At 38.3% G+C, this 19,554-nt stretch overlaps 2 protein-coding genes across 6 annotated transcripts in view; one reads left to right on the top strand and one right to left on the bottom strand.

The window, feature by feature from the left end:
• Positions 1-376: 376 nt before the first annotated feature.
• Positions 377-13,146, bottom strand: bmal2 (basic helix-loop-helix ARNT like 2). Of its 5 annotated transcripts, XM_061282914.1 has the most exons (18): positions 12,866-13,146; positions 10,939-11,072; positions 10,058-10,187; positions 9,894-9,947; positions 9,533-9,574; positions 9,277-9,434; positions 8,831-8,910; positions 7,895-7,987; positions 7,289-7,406; positions 7,077-7,223; positions 6,275-6,518; positions 5,593-5,699; positions 5,350-5,500; positions 5,201-5,265; positions 4,981-5,095; positions 4,758-4,872; positions 3,650-3,749; positions 377-3,472 (listed from the first exon to the last, which is right to left on the bottom strand). In XM_061282914.1, exons 3-18 carry the CDS (start codon positions 10,159-10,161, stop codon positions 3,315-3,317), a joined length of 1,851 nt encoding a protein of 616 aa, XP_061138898.1. In that variant the 5' UTR covers positions 10,162-10,187; positions 10,939-11,072; positions 12,866-13,146; the 3' UTR covers positions 377-3,314. The 5 variants fall into 5 exon arrangements, with proteins under 5 accessions (XP_061138898.1, XP_061138894.1, XP_061138896.1 ...); XM_061282910.1 differs by lacking the exon at positions 10,939-11,072; XM_061282912.1 differs by lacking the exon at positions 10,939-11,072 and having other exon boundaries at positions 4,776-4,872.
• A 2,197-nt stretch (positions 13,147-15,343) lies between these two features.
• slc17a8 (solute carrier family 17 member 8) overlaps positions 15,344-19,554 on the top strand; it is a 39,963-nt gene continuing 35,752 nt past the window's right edge. The window contains exons 1-6 of the mRNA XM_061283595.1: positions 15,344-15,435; positions 16,639-16,894; positions 16,983-17,101; positions 18,281-18,395; positions 18,482-18,569; positions 19,308-19,394. Coding sequence (XP_061139579.1) covers positions 15,344-15,435; positions 16,639-16,894; positions 16,983-17,101; positions 18,281-18,395; positions 18,482-18,569; positions 19,308-19,394 — 757 coding nt within the window. The remainder of the gene's footprint in view (positions 15,436-16,638; positions 16,895-16,982; positions 17,102-18,280; positions 18,396-18,481; positions 18,570-19,307; positions 19,395-19,554) is intronic.

Below are 19,554 nucleotides of genomic sequence, written 5' to 3'. Positions count from 1 at the left end.
AAAGTTCAAAGTACAGACATCTGCATGTTCTCCCCGTGCAAGCATGGCTTTTCTCCGGGTACTCTGTTTCCTCCTACATTCCAAAAACATGCTTGGTAGGTGAATTGAGCACTCTAAATTCTTCGTAGATTTGATTGTGAGTGTGAATGTTTGTTTGTTTCTGTGTGCTCTGCAATTGGATAGCAACCAGTTCAGGGTGTACGCTGCCTGGTACCCAGAGACCGCAGGGATAGGCTCTGGCATGCCCGTGACCCCCGTGGGGGCAAGCGGTACAGAAAATGGATGGATGGAACTTCAAACTAGAGCTGCATCTCGTGATTATTTTAATAATTGATTAATTTTGCAATTATTTGACAAATATATCTGATACACAATGTTATAATTTACGCTTTATTGAAAATGCATTATCTCACATTCACAGTGTAGAAAAATGCGTAAATGTTTTATGATTCACTCACAGATTTGGATGGAACAAGTCAGTAAAATAGGTAAAAACTTGTATTTCAATGTATAAACCAAAAATTCAACACAAAGATGATCATGGATACATGAGGGACAACAAAAATCTGAGAATATATACTATTGATAAGGTAAAATTCTAAGGAATTGTACTATTAAAAAACGCTAACGATTAATTGATTAAAATTTGATACAAAAAAATGATTCATTTGCTCATTGATTAGTTGACAATTGTTGCAATTCTCGTTCAAAGCTTAGAATACTTCTAGTAGTAGTTATACATTGAACATCTAATTGACAGTTTCTGAGAAAAAAATGCACATGGGGTCATGTTGGGCCAACATGACCCCATTGGCATTTTAATTAACTTGAGTTAATGAAACTACCATTTATTAACAAGACTGCCTGGTGAGACATGCCACACTTGTTAATTGTAGCAGCAATATGCCATAGACAAATACAGTACGGGCTTTCTCTTGAGCCAAACACGAAAGAGTAAGTGGCAGGACGTGGCTGAAAACAGTACACCATGTTTTACAAATGTCAAATTCAAGCTTAAACTTCCTGTGCATGGGTAGTCAGGTGTATGAATGTCAATCATGGCATCATATAAGGAGCCATGCGACAGGAAAGAGAAAAGAAAAACATAAACTCAAAACACTAGCGAACAAAATCTATGAGGTAAAACATGAACCCTTCCTGGACGGCGTCTCACTCACAAAAGAAGCTGAAGTGGAGCGTGACAAGAATGGGAAAATGTAGAGCTACAACAACCCACGTAATGTGTAGAAACTAACGAGCTTAACTAGCATCGGCGGAAAAACTGCCCTGCTCTCCAGGTAGTTAATGGTCAGGTAGTTAATACCAAAGCTGCGATCACGGCGTCTGCTTTATTCAAATCGTGACAGTGTCAAGTCAAATGCAGCTCTGTATTTAAACATCACACCAGTAGCCCTATTTCCAGTCAGCTGAGATGTCACACGTGAAAATAAAACAGATCGGCTTATTGCATGTTAAAGTGGAAATGTCCAAAGGCACTTTGGACAGAAGCAAGAGTGTCCACGAGTTCAGAGCCTTAATCTGTGGGCCCCTTGTATTTTGAGCATACGACACAGAATTATTCATCAATTATAAATAAGTAATAATAAAACCTGCAACAGTCCCAAAAGGATAGCAGTAGGAACAATGACAGTAAGGATACATGGAATTATAATATATAGCTCGGCTGGTACTCAGTCTTTGGCCGTGTTGGTTTCGGTGACTGAATTGTATACAAACACTATGGGTGAATTTCTAACAAACAGTGGCTTGCAGAAGTATTAGATTGTATATAAAAGCCCCCTTGAACCTTTTGCCAAATCTCAGGTTTTAACAGATATACAAGATATTACATACACATATCTTTGCTGCAGGTGACAGTCTGCAGTCTGTGGGAGTCAGAATTGTTAACGGTTGGCAGGGGATCAAATACTTATTTACCTCAATGAAATGCAAATCTAGCAAATCTATTTATATCCTTTATATAATGTGGTTTTCTGCATTTTCTTTTCTATATGCTGTCTCTCATTGTTAAAAAAAACAACCCTACCTTTAAAATTATATACTGTTCACTTCTTTGTCAGAGGGCAACCTCACAACATTAGTTAGAGATCAAATACGTATTTCCTCCACTATATCTATCTATCTATATATATAAAATACGTATATATATTATATATGTACATTTATTTACATATATGTATGTATGTATATATATATATGTATGTATATAGTATATTAATATATATACATACACACACACATATACACACACACATATATCTATATATACATACATACATACATATATTTTATATATACTTATATATCTATATATACATATCTATATTTACATATTCCTGTGTAGTGTGTCAACTGTGGACTAAACATGAGGTAACGCCGACTGACAGACTCTCATTCAAATGTCAGGTCAAAGTACAGCAACAGAAATGTACGTGTATCATAAACATTTGTGGAATGCATGATGACTAGTACGTAAAATAATCCCTTAAATCTCTGAATAGATGACTGCCACTGATAAAAACCTTATTATAAATCAGACCAACAGTTGCACATGTGAACATAACAATAACACGTTTCAAGTTTAAGTATGTAAGGGCATAATGTAAATTGTTAAATACTGCTACAGCTGCTAAGAACTGCGTGACTTTACGTTAATAGTGGGTGGCTATTTTTCACCCCCCATCAGTCCTGAGTATTCGCCTTTTATACTGATACACTTGAAAAATAAACTAGATCATAGCATTAATAAGACAGATATGAGGTGATTGCTGAGCCGTCGTCTCTTAATGTCTATTGAAGTGGTATTATGAATTGCACATGCGGGTAATGCAATGTTCACAAACCAACAGGGACAAAAACGTGCTCTGAGGCAAAAGTGGGAAGGGGGAGGTTCACCAACAGGAGTAGAATTGCTCCTTTTTCATCAGAGTTCGATGGAACACAAAAAAGGGAAGGGGGGCAGTTCAGTGCATTTTTTGCATCACTCTCATCCTGTGTTCAAGTGTAGGTGGAAAACATAAGCGGAACTCCCAAACCACTGTTTGTCTCAACAATGGTCTTAATGACAACAGATTTGCCTCATTAAGCAGTAAATTATCATTTTTCCATGGCAGGCAGATTGCAGTAAGGTTTTGGAGGCACATGTAGATCCTCCCGAGAAAAGCCAGTCTCTTTGGCGACACCGTTGCCTTTTAAGAAGAGTCGTTCTCATAGCTTATAGTAGGATTGATTCATAAATCAAACACAGCCTGACAGAGCATTTCTGTCACTGTCTCGGCTTTCAACTGCGGACTCTATAAGGACCAGTGCATCTCTTCAAAGTCCTCGCCTTCACCCAAGTTGGAGTCTGTCTCCAGGAGTCTCATGATCACTGCCATCGCTGCTTCGTCATTACTAAGACCGCCGAGGCCCGGTTCAACCATGCTGTCCAGGTCTAGCTGTGAGCTGTCCTCTGTGGTGGGTTCAGAGTGAGAACAAAGTTATGGACGTGTAGAGAAAATTGGATTGGAAACAACATAACTGAGGGAGATACCAACAAATGTTAACCCTTTAGTAGACAAGAGAACGAACAAGCACATGCACGGACACCATTTAAATGACACCAGAGGAAAAGAATTATGGAATGTACCCATTAGTGTCTCCCTTCCAGGAATAGGCGCCCCCTGAAGCTCATCTTCTGAGTTGGACTTTTCTGGCATCTCCTCCTCTGTCACATCCCCATTTGGCACCTGGACAGCAAAATACATGGTGTTGAAATGAAACTGTGGGGGCTAAATATAACTTGGCAAGGTAGATGGTAACACACGCTATTAACAGAACCGCTCATTCAATAGCATGAGAACATGTGTTTAAAAATCTTCTCTATGTGAACACCACAAGACATCTGTCTCAGTTAAAGTATGTCTAATTTTTATGCAAAATTAAGGAACAGGGGAGCACTTAAAGGGTAAAGAATGTATATTAAACATGCTGAAACCAATAAATGAACAAAAAATATATATTTTGAAGCAATTATTATCTATATCCCTTCAAACATAATAAACACAAAAATATGACCACCTTCATAATTTTGATGTCGTAAGAGGGCTAAATATTTGACACTAAGTTAATTCTTCTGTAGTGCATTGCATCATAGTGACTGATACATCCAATATGATGAACTCTTATACATTATATTTTTCAAGTTTTTTTTTTTTTTTTTAATGCAGAGGCCCTGTAAAAACCAAGCTGTGGTCTGGATATCTATCCACTAATCTATTATGGAAGAGAAGCTGTAATGTTTTTAGTCATGTCTTTGCACAACCACAATGACACCGAAATTATTTATTTATTTATTATTATTTACATTTTGAAATGCCAAGTCATAACGCCACAGTTGTTTTGATTGAAACATTCATAATTCTAAAGCAACGTAAGCATCAATGCAATTACGTGTACTGTCTAATGACATGCAATCTGGGAGGTCATGTTTTGTTCAAGTGCAGTAACAAAAACCAAAAGGTTACCAAATCAAAGGTGTATTCCACTTCTAGCTACACTCCTAAAATAGTAGTTTTATATTCAGGCTCATCCTCAAGCAGCAACAGTTTTTTTTGTCTGCCGAAGCCTGAAACATTGTTTTTTTTTTGGTTCATTTAAAAAATATCCAATTCATGACGGCAGCAATGCTTTTATTAATTAACTACTAAAAGGTATTTTCAAACAGACTTTGAATGAAGAGTTTGAAATTCACTCACATTGTTGTTGACACTCACATTGTGGTTGACTTGGTGATGAGTCGTGGCGAGTGGAGATTTGTCGAGTGGCAGACTAAATGGGCTCACATTACCACTGGAGGGTGATGAGTTCATTCTAAAACGGCGCAGAAAATGAACTTAAATTATATCAAGACATTTCTGACAATGCAAGTTTACAGAAAATAAGGAGGAAGAGGTAAAGTAGATCACAATTATTCCTCACCTATTAAAGTCAAGCAGCTCATTGGCAATCTGAGTCCCAATGGTTCCAGCGTATATCATTGTACCAGGTGTGGTAGAGATGCCTGGTATTATTGGAAGAGATTTCTTTCCATCTTCTAAAATAAATGAGCGGGAACAGTAGCTTTACCATACTTACTTCCAGGACTCAAGTTATTTTACAACACCATACAATGAGTACTTTTTAAGTCATTTTAACTGACCTGCGACAGCCTTAGAAGACTCTTCAGTCTTGTTCCCTGACCGACTTGTTTGACTGTGATCATTCCTGTAGTGAGAGAAAGGGAGAGCGCTGATGAAAACGCTCCCTACATTTAGCCGATAAAAATGAACCCGTGAAGCTTCTACTTACAATATGACTGTATTTGTTGACACGATGTATTCAACTTCTTTGGTCCATGGGTTGACAAAACTAAACCACTGACTTTGCAGCGTGACAAAAGAGCCATATTTTGTTTTAAACTTATAGCGGTTCGTGTCTATTTTCTCCTTACTTCGTAGCACTGTAAGATGGAGACGCAGCAAAAAGGAATTGTGTTGATATGGCTCTCGCCCATTTAGGCAGAGGGATTGACTGTCAAGAAATTTAACTTACCTTTTCGATGACAGTCAGCTAAATGCGCTAAGTCGTCTTGATGGAAGTACTCGTAGCATGAAGTACCGAGCAATTCTTGGGGAAGGTAACCAAGAATGGTTGTTGCTCTGCAAAGAGTCACCAATAATTAGAACAAAACACTTGTGAGTAATAGCAGTGTAAATTAATGTGTAAAAGCTATGAAATATGACTTAAACATTCTACATGGTTACATTACCAACGTTTGGCACTAAAGACTTTGAAAATAGCTCATTTGGAACATGGATAATCATAATATAGAACAGGGGTGTCAAACTCGTTTTTTTTCGCGGGTCGCATTGTAGTGATAGCTTTTTTCAGAGGGCCACTATTACAGTCAACCCAAATAAATGTATGAGCACCTCATATTATATACAGTAAAAGCTATAAAACAAACTGACAAATAACTCGTTTTCAAATCAGACGAGTAAAAACTGGTCAAATATTAAAAAATATATTATTATTATTAAATATATATTATTAAAAGTGAAGACAATTTGCTATTCCAATAATGACACACAAATTTAATGCACAATTTGTCTTCGCGGGCCACATCAAATGATGTGGCGGGCCGTATCTACAATACATTTTCTATATAATAAATTCCCCAAATGTTTTCCACAGAAAGTTTGGAAAGTATTGAAGCACTGAAATTCCAGTTTACCTTTGATCAACAAAAGTAAACTTGCCATCCATGGTATAGCGCGTGACGAACTCTGTGGGTTTGACCCGGAAAGCTCCATTAACTTGCGGGGACGAGTTGGAGTGGATGCGCCCCACGGCGACCAGACAGCTGAAGTGAGAGCTATCCTGCTTATCTGCGTCGCACTGGCCCTCTGCTTCCAGCTGACTGGAGTGCCAGCTACGCATGTAGCCTGTACAGTGGACTGTGCAGTATTTCTGCGTCTCTAAGTGCACACAGATACAGACCAAATTGAAATAGTACGTTGGGATATTTTTGCACATGTACTGTACTTAATACAGTGAAACCGCTATTTACGAATTTGTCCCGTGTTCGTAGGTCAAAAGGTTCGCAAGCAGAAGGGATTTTTCCCGTAAGAACTTTACCTTGAAAGACGTAGACAGCTTGCTCTAGTCTAGGAGTAGGCGCTTGAGAGACAGTGGGCTGTGGGAGATGGCGAGTGGGAGAATCCATGCACGTATGCTTAATTTCTACATTTGCGACACCCTCTTCTGACTACCCTCACATCTTTTTGCTTAGGAGACATGATTGACTGTGGATGAACTTGTCAATATGCTAACACGCAGGGAAGGTAGGGTAGAGACACACGTCACCCGACATGCTCTGACAGTCGCTCACGGGTTCAGATGTCAAATTTGGTTCGTAATGGAGGCAAAAAAGTTTGGAGACTCCGGTTCGTAACTCGAAATGTTTGTAAGTAGAGGTTTCGCAGAACTTCAAAAGCAAAGAGGCAACAAACGGATTCACAGAATCACTTGACTACCTTTCTTTTTGGACGTGCTGGCTTGCAATTCCTTCTCCTCAACTTTGAGGTTTTTGTTGCACTTCATGCGACAGAAGAAGGAGCGCCGTGCACCTGAACACAATCGTGCTGCGCCCACTGGAAGGTCAGCCTGCACCTGCAAACCAGCTGTAGATACGACAGTATCACAAATGTTCTCACGCGAACTTAGGAAACAAAAATAATTGTTTTACTTTTTGCATCTATTAGCCGTTCCCGTGGGTACAGTTCAGAAGCCGACAGCTGCTCCTTTACTTTGCCTATGTCTTTAGGGTGGACATAATCAAAGAAGCTCTGTCCAATCAGTTCCACCTAGAGGGAAGAACCAAAATGTGTCAACCTGACCTGCAATGATGACCAAGATGTCAGAGCCATAGTTTTAATTATTAACAGGGTATGGTGATAATAGATGTCACACCCCAGAACACACCACTAAATGGAAGTCAAGAATTCATTTTATACACAGACCATGGACTACGTTATGACAACTTGCACAATATGATACCCAATATAGAAGTTCAATTATTCTTTGTGCCTACAAAAATGTATATTTTGTTAATTATTTGTTTATTATTGTTGTAGTAGTTTGCGGGCTTGTAATACTGCATCGTCAAAATGGAGCACACACGATACAATTGCTTGATAAAGCCCTTGTATTGAATATCTGCATTCTTGTGGTTGTTGCTGATTGATGATGTGTACTCTGTTTTTAGGTGTGTCCTATTAAGTGTGTCAGGAGATGCTGCAGGTAGAGTAAAAATACAAACAAACAAAACAAACAAAACAAAAACAAGTGTTACCCGACTATAATTTAATATCTTCGTGATGGACTCAGAGACAAAAACAATTTTCCCACGATCACAGCCGACTACAAACAGGAACCCATCCGCAGCCTGCCGACAACAAAAAAGAGAAAATCTGAAGAGTACGGTGCGCCACTGTGAGAACATGGTCAAGACACCCTCACGTTACCAGAGAGACTACACATATGAAAAGCCCCCAAATTAGAATTAGTGGTGCTCCGATCATCAGCCAGTGATTGTGAAGAGCTAATTTTCCTGAAAAAGTACATGATCATCATATCGATCAATGCAAAACCCGGCCACTCACATCTCATGACGTACTCTTCCCCTTTTCTAAGCACTATACGGACACATGCCGAACTGCATACACATTAGGGCTGCTCGATTATGGGTAAAAATCATAATCACGATTATTCTGTTGAATATTGAAATCACGATGTTTTTGAAATTGGAAAAGCATGTTAAAAGGTTTTATTTTGAAATTTAAGAATAGAAAACCTAACACCCTTGAACAAAAATAAACTGCCGTTCAAAACCATTCCGTTGGAACCGTTCAGTTCACGTTTGTCCAAAATATGAACACTATAACACTGCCTGTTAATACGGCCTACAGCTCTACTCTAAACACATGCGGGGGCGTCGCGGTTGAGTTGCGCATGCACGTCTCAGAACAGAAACACCAAATAATCGTTTGACCTCCATTATATTAATTTTGAGATCATCTGAAGCCAAAATCGTGATTATTAAAATGTGATTAATTGGGGAGCCCTAATACACATGTTGCTGTGCAAAGATTTTGCGACTTAAGAATGTGCGGTGATCAGGATCGGAATCGGTTGAGCTCACTGGTGGATGATCGGTAAAACCCTGATCGGAACACCCCTAATTAGGATAAAGCATGGCAGGTTAGTGCAAATGAAGTCAGATGGCTACCTTTAAGATAAGGTGTTGGAGCTCCTCATCAGGCAGGAATGACGGTTTATAGTTGGTGTCAGAAAAAGAGCTTGCAGAACCTGGAGTGTGGGAGAATTCAAAACCATTTGAAAATAAGTGAATCATGCTGCTTAATTCTTAGTCCACAAACACAATATTAATCAGAAGGCCGTGTTTAGACTAGTCGGGGCACATACGACATATTCTAAAGAAAATTTGTGGACTGACTTTGCCTTTAAAAAAATACTTAAAAGATACAGTATATAGTCTATCATGTTTTTTCTCAGATTACAAGTAGATCTGTAATGGAGATTTAATCTACAAATCCTATTCCTAGATTCCACATTTCATTCTCTTAATATTATGGGAATATGAATAAGTGATGAAAACAATACGGGACATCCCAAAACAATTAAACAAAACAACAAACAAGTAATATCTGGTACCTCTGAGGGATTTGAGGTGCTGAACGGCCATTCTGAGCACAGTGAGTTTGTCCAGCTTCCGAGACATTGGGTTACATGTTGGAATCAAGTCTGACAGCTTGTCAATGAGCGTGTTCATTTTGTCCCGCCTTCGTTTTTCTATTTGGCTGTGTGGCTCCCTGCATAGACAAACAATGATGTTTTCTTTTACCCCAGGAGCGCAACAGCATATTCCACATTTGTTTGGGATGTGTGGTATCAAAAGTGGTGTTACTACCTGAAACATTTCATTTTGGCATGTTGATCCTCTCCATCTGTGCTGTAGACAAAAAAAAAAAAACTTTCAATTTGACATTATATTATTATAAAATAGTGTAAAAAAAATAAAAAATAAACTGTAAAATGCAGACCACACCTGAATATTTAGTACGGCACACACAATATTTTGATTAATTAATTGATTTGATTATTAAGTTTCCAACAAAGTGGAAATTTTATGCATTTCTTGATTTGAAGGCAGCAGCGGGGTTGTTTTTAGCTACCAATATTGGAATCAGTTATCGGTCGGGCTCTAGTATACATTTCCCAGATAGATAGGTTCAGTACAATTACATGTGCACTCGCACGTGAACACCTACTCGTTTTGATCCTCTTCCATATCTGCATTGAGGATGGGGGTCAATCTTGTTTCCCTAAGAAGATGAAGAAACAGAGACAATAGCCATCATCGGCAGACATTTTATTCATTTGTGTTTACTAAAAGAAACAAAATTGATAACATACTGTGTGTAGTCTTACTTACTGGTTGTCCACACTGCCCTTTCGCTTCCGGGGCATTTCCATGCTCAAAGACATGCCAACCATCGAGGATGGATTCATCAGGCTGGGTAGAGGGATGCAGTTCATTTGGGTTTCCTCAACCAGCACATCATCTAGGAGGGAAAAAACAGAGCAAGCTGCAGGTGGATGGAAATGCTGCATGCACGGGAGCTCCCAGCAGTCGAATGTTTCTCGGTGTAGAAAACTTCAAATTTCAAACCTCTCATCTTTTTGGGGAAATCTCAATACAGTTGAAGCTCGATTTTACATGGATTCCACCATTTTTTCACCATGCATGTATTCCCATAGCTCGGCAGTCTTTGTCACAACTAATACAATTCCGCACATCCTCTGACAGGTAATCACTGGTGTATGTTTAAACGTTCTGGATGCTTCTCTGTGGTTGCAAAATGGAGTGCTATTGCGACATCTTCTTGTCAAACGACTTTAAATCAAGTCAAATCAAACCAAACCACATCGAGTCGAGCTTCAGCTGTATTATAGTAATGCAATAAATATCGACGACACATATTGGGGAATACAGGGGTGACATTGATGACAGTGCAGAGATCAATAAGATCCAATGTTTAAAAAAATACTTCTATCGTGTACATTTTCCATAGTTTAACAGTAAGAGGATCATCCATTAGGCAACAAACCAGGGGTTGTCTCTAGTCATAAATCTCCTCCATCTGAAAATCGTGGCTTGCCAAGTGTTCAAAGAAAAGCTTGCATGCGAGAATATTATTGGACACAGATGTCGATGAGGGAATGCAGGCACTGCCAGCGGGATACTAAAGCTTAGCTTCAGTGGTTGAGGCGCTCACAGGCTACACATGACACTATACATCCACTAGCCTGCACCTCTTCAACACAGATGAATCTTTCCCCACAAAGCCATCCATCCAGCAATCTTCTATGGCAGGGATTTCCAAAGTGTGGGGTATCTATCACAAATTGTATAGTGGGAGTAGGTTCAGGAACTTTGGAGGCAGAGGCTGCAGTGGTAAACACAATTGTTATGATGATTGTGATGCTAAAATAGTTTTGACATATTATAGTTAATGTTTAAATGTCAGAGATTAATATTACATACCCCTAATAATCTATTGCCCTTTCTGCAAATGCGTCTAGAATGGCTAAGAGGTTCGGTTTTCTAAAATATTTGTTCACACAGCCTTCATACATGTTTAGATTTTATGACATTGCAATCGAGTATAATAAGCGTCGCATAAGGACTTGTTTCAATGTTACTGGATCACCCTCCCCCAAATAAATGCATGCATTTGGCAACCTAGTAAGGCTCAAATAAGAGAACGGCACGAGATAAACCAAATGCAGGCGAAATCCATGACCTCTATTTTTAGCTCTTTTCCACGCTGTGACCCAAATAGTAATTAAAAGATCATCTGCTTGAGAACTAGGTTATAGAAATGATTGGGCATCCCTACATGCATAATTCTGGTCTCTACATATATAGCTCATAACCAAGAATGAACATCTGCTCTACTGAAGTCATATTTTGGAATCAACCTCCCATGTAAATTCCAGTCAAATTCCTTGTTTGGCACGCTCAAACATGGCGAATAAAAAACTCTTGAATCTTGAATATCTGCTGTCTCCAACCGCAAAAACTCACTTTGTTAGTTTATACAAAAATCCTCAGTGTATTGACTCACAGTGCAGCGACTGATCCAATCAACTGCTATTTTTATTTTTTTATGGTCATAGAGTTGTTTAGATACTCTGTTTTATTTACAATTGTCCATATACTAAAAATAACAGCCTCTCAAGCAAAAAGTATTCTTAGATTTTTGTAGTCATCCTTGAATGCAGACTGATTATGTTTGTGTTTTTTTTTTTTATGTTTCTGAATACAGGGATATAAATTAAAATCACTGAAAAAAATCTGATTCATCATCAAAATTAGATATGAACGAGAGTCGATACCAAATATCGGTGCCGATACCACCTTTATTATAAGCCGCCCATTTGTAACCTTTTTACGATCAGGAACTGGAAATCGGAAGAATAGAAATATGCCATAAATTTAAAATGCAATTTAAATTCTTTATATTAGTGCATGTCAAAATATGACTTAAGTGCATTCTGTACAAAATAAAAACAAATCTGTCACAAAATTATGTGAGACCCTAGCGTGTAAAATTGACAGTGAATACATTTTTGACATGCAGGTATGTCCAGCTGCGATATGAAACACAATTATGATTTTTCATGAATTTTAATCACAAAGTGTTGGGGGTTTGTTAACTTTAAACTGGCCGCCTTAACGTGATGTATTGATCATTTGATTCGATGGTGTACATACATATAATAAATATGAAGTCAGCATGAGTGGTATTTAAAAGACAACATCCAGTCCTAACATGGTAGGGAAAAAAAGCTCGAATGGGTACTTTTGAGATCCGATAAACAGGCCTTGCTACAAAGCTAGGCTAACATTCATTTGATTTTGCCCGTCTTTCAGACTGCTGCAGGCAACCTCACGCTTTCATTTCAAATGGAATTATGACAGATCGACACGGTCTTGCTAAGCAGAAGTGTCTATAAATGTGATAGATAGTTAAGCGTTGCATAAAGAGTCGAAAGGGTGACTTTGCTCTACTGATCTACTGACCTACTTTTGGAATCAGCGCAAACTTACGGTCACCGTTGCGGAATAAACAAGCGGAACGACAACGCTTATCACGCTCGCCAGAAAAATCACACATTGAGCCTGGACGCAGCAAACAATCAAATTAGGGAGAATTGCATTCAATTATTGAATAACCTCTTGCTTCGTCGTCCGTTGTGTCACCGCCGCCGGCGGCAGTATGCTTGGCCGCCGCCATGGCTGAAGCCGGTGCGCTGGGGCCCACGACTCCACGGCATAGATGAGGCGCTCGAATTGCGTCGGAGATCGCCGTTTGTCTTTACCAAGACGAGGAGTTAAATAAACAACGAAAGACACATTGTTTGCAGCTGTCCTGCTTTTATACGAGGAATACAGAGAAATCGTCTCGGAAAAGCGAGCGCGGAAGAGATGGCACTTGTCTCCTCCTACCGGATCACCACCGTATTTCCCTCCTGTCAAAACCACTCTCCAACACTCATTGTTTTCATTATTTGTCATGACTGAAGTAATAAACTTGATTAAAGTCAAACTACTAGTGTATTTTATTGCGCCGTTATAGTAGGAGAAGGATGAACTATATACCTATGAACGATATTTAAACATGGAGACAGCCATAACAATGTACACTGCTAATATAGTATTTCTTTAAAAACACTTCATAAAACTAATGTTTTAACTTGCAATAATTGATTATGAGGAACTGGTAGTTCACTCGCCTAACTGACTGCGTTCAGTTCCCAAGTACTAACGCTGTAATACACATGATTATGATTGTAAAGGTCGCAGCAATGTCCGGCGCGGGGGCCAAATCCGGCCCGCTCACTTTCCCTGACCGGCCCTCACGTGAAGTTAACATAAAACATTGGATGTTCTGCATTGATTTTGGAAATGGTGCTTTTATTTTGTGTGCACCCATGTGGATGTTTTCTGACAACTCTGGAATTTCTTTTCTATTTTTTTTTAATTTCCTGCAAGGTGGAGGAAGGAGGCGGAGGGGAGGGGCAAGACGATTTGACCTAATAATACTGTATGCAAATCTTGATGCATACTGATCAAATATATTACGTATTTACTGGCAATTATTTTAATAATTAATGCTTATCTATATATTTCACATTCTTCATTAGAAACGGTTTCAGTTGGCGTTTGGTACACAATATTAATGTAACTTTACTTGAAATTTGTATTTCACAATTAGAACCGAAACTATATCTACACACAGCAACTTATTGAATTAATTTATTATTAATTCATGATAATAAGCCTTTTGTAAATGTATTAAAAATGAAAAAAAAAAAAGGGATTTGCATGTCTGCTCGGGGTTCCAGTTTTTCATGTGGCCCTTCTGCAAATTTGATTGCCCAGCCCTGGGCTATATCGTTGTGTGCTTCTCTAATGACCAGTCCAGGGTATTAAATCTGATTTTATCCCATGTCAGCTAGGTTGGGCTCCTTCATTGTTATCATTGAATAATAAAACAAACAATGTCACATTCAATGGCAGCACTCACTTAAATGATCAGTTCACAATTTAACTCTTATTCTGAGATGTTATGTGTTTAGATTATCAAACTATTGCAGGTCAGAGGCATACATTGTACTGCAGTGGCTTCAGGGCTGCATTAATCTCGCAACACTTCTCACTCTGACCACAAGATGGTAGACTAGTAATGTTATGAAACCACGGCTCTGAGTCCATTTCACAATTTTTAAGTTTATTTGATGTGAAGTGAATTTGGTCGACTGTTCTGTCATTTGAATAAGTAGTACAAATTTATTCAGTTTTATTTAGTTTGCCAGGAAGCATTATTTATTATTTACAAATAATATAATTTTCCTCTATCTATGCCAGCAATTTGCAATTAAATGCTTTTTCGTTACACGGCACATGATACAATACTTATGCACCTGTTGACATTCATACAATAAAATAGGTCAAGTTACGCCTAGACTAAATCGATTTGTGTATGAATTAAGACAGGATCATCATTATTTTAATATCATATATAAATATATATATATCAATCTAATAATGACTGTCGCAATACACCATAGCAAATAATATAATTCCCATTTACTTTGGTCTCGCCAATCTCATGCAATTTTGGTTTTGTCAATCTCATGCATCTTTCATTGTTCACCTGACTGGCTGAGATCAGATGAACTCATAGAGATGACGGTGGCACGAAGATGATGGTGACGATAAATAGGATGAAAACGGAGTGAGCGAGGGGTTGGACAACACTTGCACCTCCTTTCTGGGACATGGAGAGATAGCACAAAGGTGTGCCTTCAGTTTAGCTGTGTATGAAAATGATCTCTTGAAGCCGTTAAACTAAAAACTGGATCCAGTGCTTTCATATGCGTTCGACTTACATACAAGTCCTTCTCTTAAATGGAACATCTCGAAGATGAAACTGGCACTAAGGGGTACGCCAACATCACCAAGCCCTCCCTCTACCTCACTGAGACCCACTGAATTATTGGCTCGAGTGGTTTGGTAACGGGCTTTATATCCACTTAAAGGTGGATCCAACTCCTTGGCCCACAAGCTCACCAAGAATGGAGATCATCTAGTGGATTTTTCAGGATTCAGAATTATCAAGACACATTAGGAAAAAAAAAAGACACCAACATGTCTTTGGAAGCTTTGAAGGGGCAGATGCTAAACCCTGGAACAGAAGAAGTGAAGAGTACGGTGGGCAACTCTTTAGGGAAACTGCAAAGGTGAGAGGAGTTTTTTTTCCCAACAGTTGTCTCCCTCGAGGGAAGATATTTAAAAAGTATTTATTGTTCGCTCAGTGTGTTGTTACGTCTGTTGTCAGAGGGATAAAAAAAAATTCGAAGATGATGCAGTCCATACAGTAAACACTAAATTGTTGTGCTTGTAATTTAAGCTTGGGTCAATTTTAAAACAGTAATACATACCTCATGTCTCATAAATAATTCACAGCACTGTGTGTGTGTGTGTTTAGAACCAATGCAACAGTTGTATCAAGAAGACTCTTCCTCTCATATTGCTGCTTAGTTTTTCCATTCTTAATTGACTGTGTTTTGTTTTCTATCGTGAAGAGTTCCAAAAAGGTAGCAAAGTGAAGTAACAAACATGAGAATCATCTTGAAGTAGAAATAATTGCAATTTGGTACATGCCACCGCAAATTACACTCATAATTTTCAACATGTTTAATCAATATCTCTTTGACACAACATGATGACATAATTTGCTTTTCATAAGAAAATATTTGTTTAAAGGGAACGTCAAGTAAAAATATATATGCATTTATCTGAATAAAAACATGATTTATGTGCCCCTACTAGTCTAAACATGACATTCTGATTTGTATTGCGTTGTGGAATATGAATTAAGTAGCCAAATCAATCCATTTTTATCCACCTCAGTGACTGACCATTTTGCCACTTGCTGTCGGCTAAAAATGACATCACATTTGCACAGGGCTCAAGAAATGATAATATATATATATATATATATATATATATATATATATATATATATATATATATATATATATATATATATATATATATATATATATATATATATATATATATATATATATATATATATATATATATATATATAGAGAGAGAGAGAGAGAGAGAGAGAGAGAGAGAGAGAGAGAGAGAGAGAGAGAGAGAGAGAGAGAGAGAGAGAGAGAGAGAATATAGAATATAGAATATAGAATATAGAATATAGAATATAGAATATAGATATATAACCTATCTCATTAGATTGCAGTTGTGGTGGATACTTAGTGAGTTCAAATATTTCAATCAATCGCATCATGCAAACCTTGTGATTGACTAGCAACCTGATCTAACCTGCCTCCTGCCTAAAGTCATCTTGGGATAATCTCCAGCTTCCCCACGACACAAATAAGGACAAGTGAATTCTACTATTTTCTGTGCAGGAAAATTGATGGCAGCAATGTAGAAGAGGAGAGCCACATTGAGTTGACAGAGGATGGGCGTCCGGTGGCATCTCCGACTCGTCCTGCTCCGCTGCTGGATTGCAGCTGTGGCGGTCTGCCCAAGCGTTACATCATTGCCATCCTCAGCGGTCTGGGCTTCTGCATCTCCTTCGGCATCCGTTGCAACCTCGGTGTTGCAATCGTGGAGATGGTTAACAACAACACTGTATATGTGAATGGAACTGAAGTCCTCCAGGTTGAGATATATTTAAAGAAATTCTATCTTGATAGTTAATCAAAAAGCGATGTGCTTTCATATACACACTCCATCTTTTTCTTTTTAGAAAGCTGAGTTCAACTGGGATCCGGAGACAGTTGGACTCATCCATGGCTCTTTCTTCTGGGGCTACATCGTCACTCAAATTCCTGGTGGTTTCATCTCAAACAAGCTGTCTGCTAACAGGTCAAATCTATTTATTGATTTCATTTGCTTGGCTTTCTGTAACTACCAGTTCATGACACTTGTTGCTTGCTCTCAACTGAAAGCATACGGATTATCGTTGTATTGATTCAAAAGAAGATATTTGCAAACATCTGCTTTTACGATTATCACAATTTTTAAAAAATGTTTCCTGATTCATTGAATAATCAACAAAATTATTGACAGATTATTAAAATATTGGTCGAGTGTGTCTTTTGTCTTCACTAGAGAGGAAGAAATCTACCTCTATGAAGGATTTTGCAAGATATGACTTCTTTTGGTTTGTTAGGCTCGTGAATGTTTTTCCCAAATGAGATTTGTATCAATAAAATAAATTAGTGAGCACTGCCATTCATAGCCAGTAACAAGGTAATCACTTGAGTTACAGTAGATGTGGCCTCACTATTTGACAAGAAGTAGGTCACTCATATTGTTGTTTTTACAAAGTCTCAACATATTCATGAATATATAATTAATACGGCTCCTCATAAAATAAACCTTGCAGTTTCTCGAATTATTGGATTCCACAGGTATTGGGAATACAGTTTATCCAGTTGAGCATTTAGATTAGAGTGCGTGTCATCATCGCATAAAAAAACATATATTTATTCTTCGGAACAAAAAGACCATTGAGCAACAGCCCAAGAGTGTCGTGTTTAAATGGTTAAACCTGTTCAGTGCTTCGAGCAGTGACGATGAAGCAGATAGTAATCCTGTAATAAAAGCTTCACAGGAAAAGAGGACACGCCACTGACAGAGTTAATAATGAAAGATCCTGCCTCTGATTTCTTTCTGAAACACCAGCCACTGGAATATTACAAGTGTCACTTACACTGTTTTGGAAAAAGAGAGCAAGGAAGATTCAGAGAAGGAGAAAAAGGGATGTAGGGAGCAGAGACGACGTTCAAATAGACTACAGGAGTGTCAAACTCACTTTTGTCGCGGGCCTCGTATGCAATCTAACTGCACATCGCGCGTTATTCATCTTTGTAATATTCAGTACTCACTTATAAATACAGTTGAATTGAATTTTGAAGACAAATGAAAGTATAAAAAAGATATTAATTTTCTGCAAATGAGTAAAGCGGCCAGGGACAATTAATTATTAATGAATTATTAATTAATAATTAATGGTCAATGTCTGCTTTTTTTTTTCATCAGGGTGTTTGGAGCAGCCATTTTCTTGACGTCAGTGCTGAATATGTTTATCCCGTCTGCAGCGAGGGTGCACTATGGCTGTGTCATGTTTGTCCGCATCCTTCAGGGCTTAGTTGAGGTAAGAATAGGAATAGAGAATAAAGAAGTTACAAAGAAATGACTGAAGGACATGCTTTCATTCATTTTGGCACATTTCCCATCTAGGGTGTTACGTACCCAGCGTGCCATGGGATGTGGTCAAAATGGGCCCCGCCTCTTGAGCGCAGTCGACTAGCAACAACATCCTTCTGCGGTGGGTTAAAGTTTCTAAAGCAACCATCGGTTCATCCATTTTCTACATGTACTGCAATTGTCCCCACGAGGGTCACGGCTGAGCTGGAACCTCCACTCCAGTTTCTAGTCAGAATACATAAATTGTCAGTATGTGCGAATGGATGTTTCTCTCTATAAAATGACACGTGACGAGCTGGAGACCAGTTCAGAGTGTGCAAAGTCAGCTGGGATCGTATGTTCCAGCTCACCTTTGACCCCAATGGAGACAAGCTGGATAGAAAATAGATGGATGGAAGAATCGGTCATCAGGTTCCGTCAAGCGATGCAAGCTCGTTGCAAATTCGTTTTTGATCGATGTTCGCATGCATGAGCAATGTACTCATTGTGGACACTTGAGTGTGTTACAGAAAGATTTCATATAAATCAGATTTTTTTTATCTTTATCTTTTAGCCTACTGTTAAAATTAATAATACTAGATGCACTGTAAAATGACCACGACCTAGCATTATCTTATGGTAATATACCGTGAGTCCAAATACACTACTACAGTTAAAGCTGTAAATTATTGGCCTGCCCGGCGCCAGTAATTTACTGTTATTACCGTAAAAGTCTGTACAGCGTGCCCAACAAATGACCTCAACCCCATCAAACAAGCTGGCTCAACATCAGACGTGTAAAAATTGCGCATAACTTTGCTTAAGTTTTTCATTCTATGTCCTGTAAAGATTGTCTTAAATGAAATGCATCTTGTTCCAGGATCCTACGCGGGAGCGGTGATCGCCATGCCTTTGGCTGGTGTGATGGTTCAATTCGTTGGGTGGCCGTCAGTATTTTACATTTATGGTAAGAAGGTAATAATTCCTCCGAATATAAAGTGCGTTATAAATATAATATATTATTATTATTATTATTATTATTATTATTATTATTATTATTATTATTATTATTATTATTATTATTATTATTATTATTATTATTGTCAGCATCTGTAAACATAATTAGT

This window comes from Syngnathus typhle, linkage group LG7 (assembly GCF_033458585.1).
Source record: "Syngnathus typhle isolate RoL2023-S1 ecotype Sweden linkage group LG7, RoL_Styp_1.0, whole genome shotgun sequence".
Classification (NCBI taxonomy): domain Eukaryota; kingdom Metazoa; phylum Chordata; class Actinopteri; order Syngnathiformes; family Syngnathidae; genus Syngnathus; species Syngnathus typhle.
This window is presented reverse-complemented; position numbering and strand designations above follow the sequence as displayed.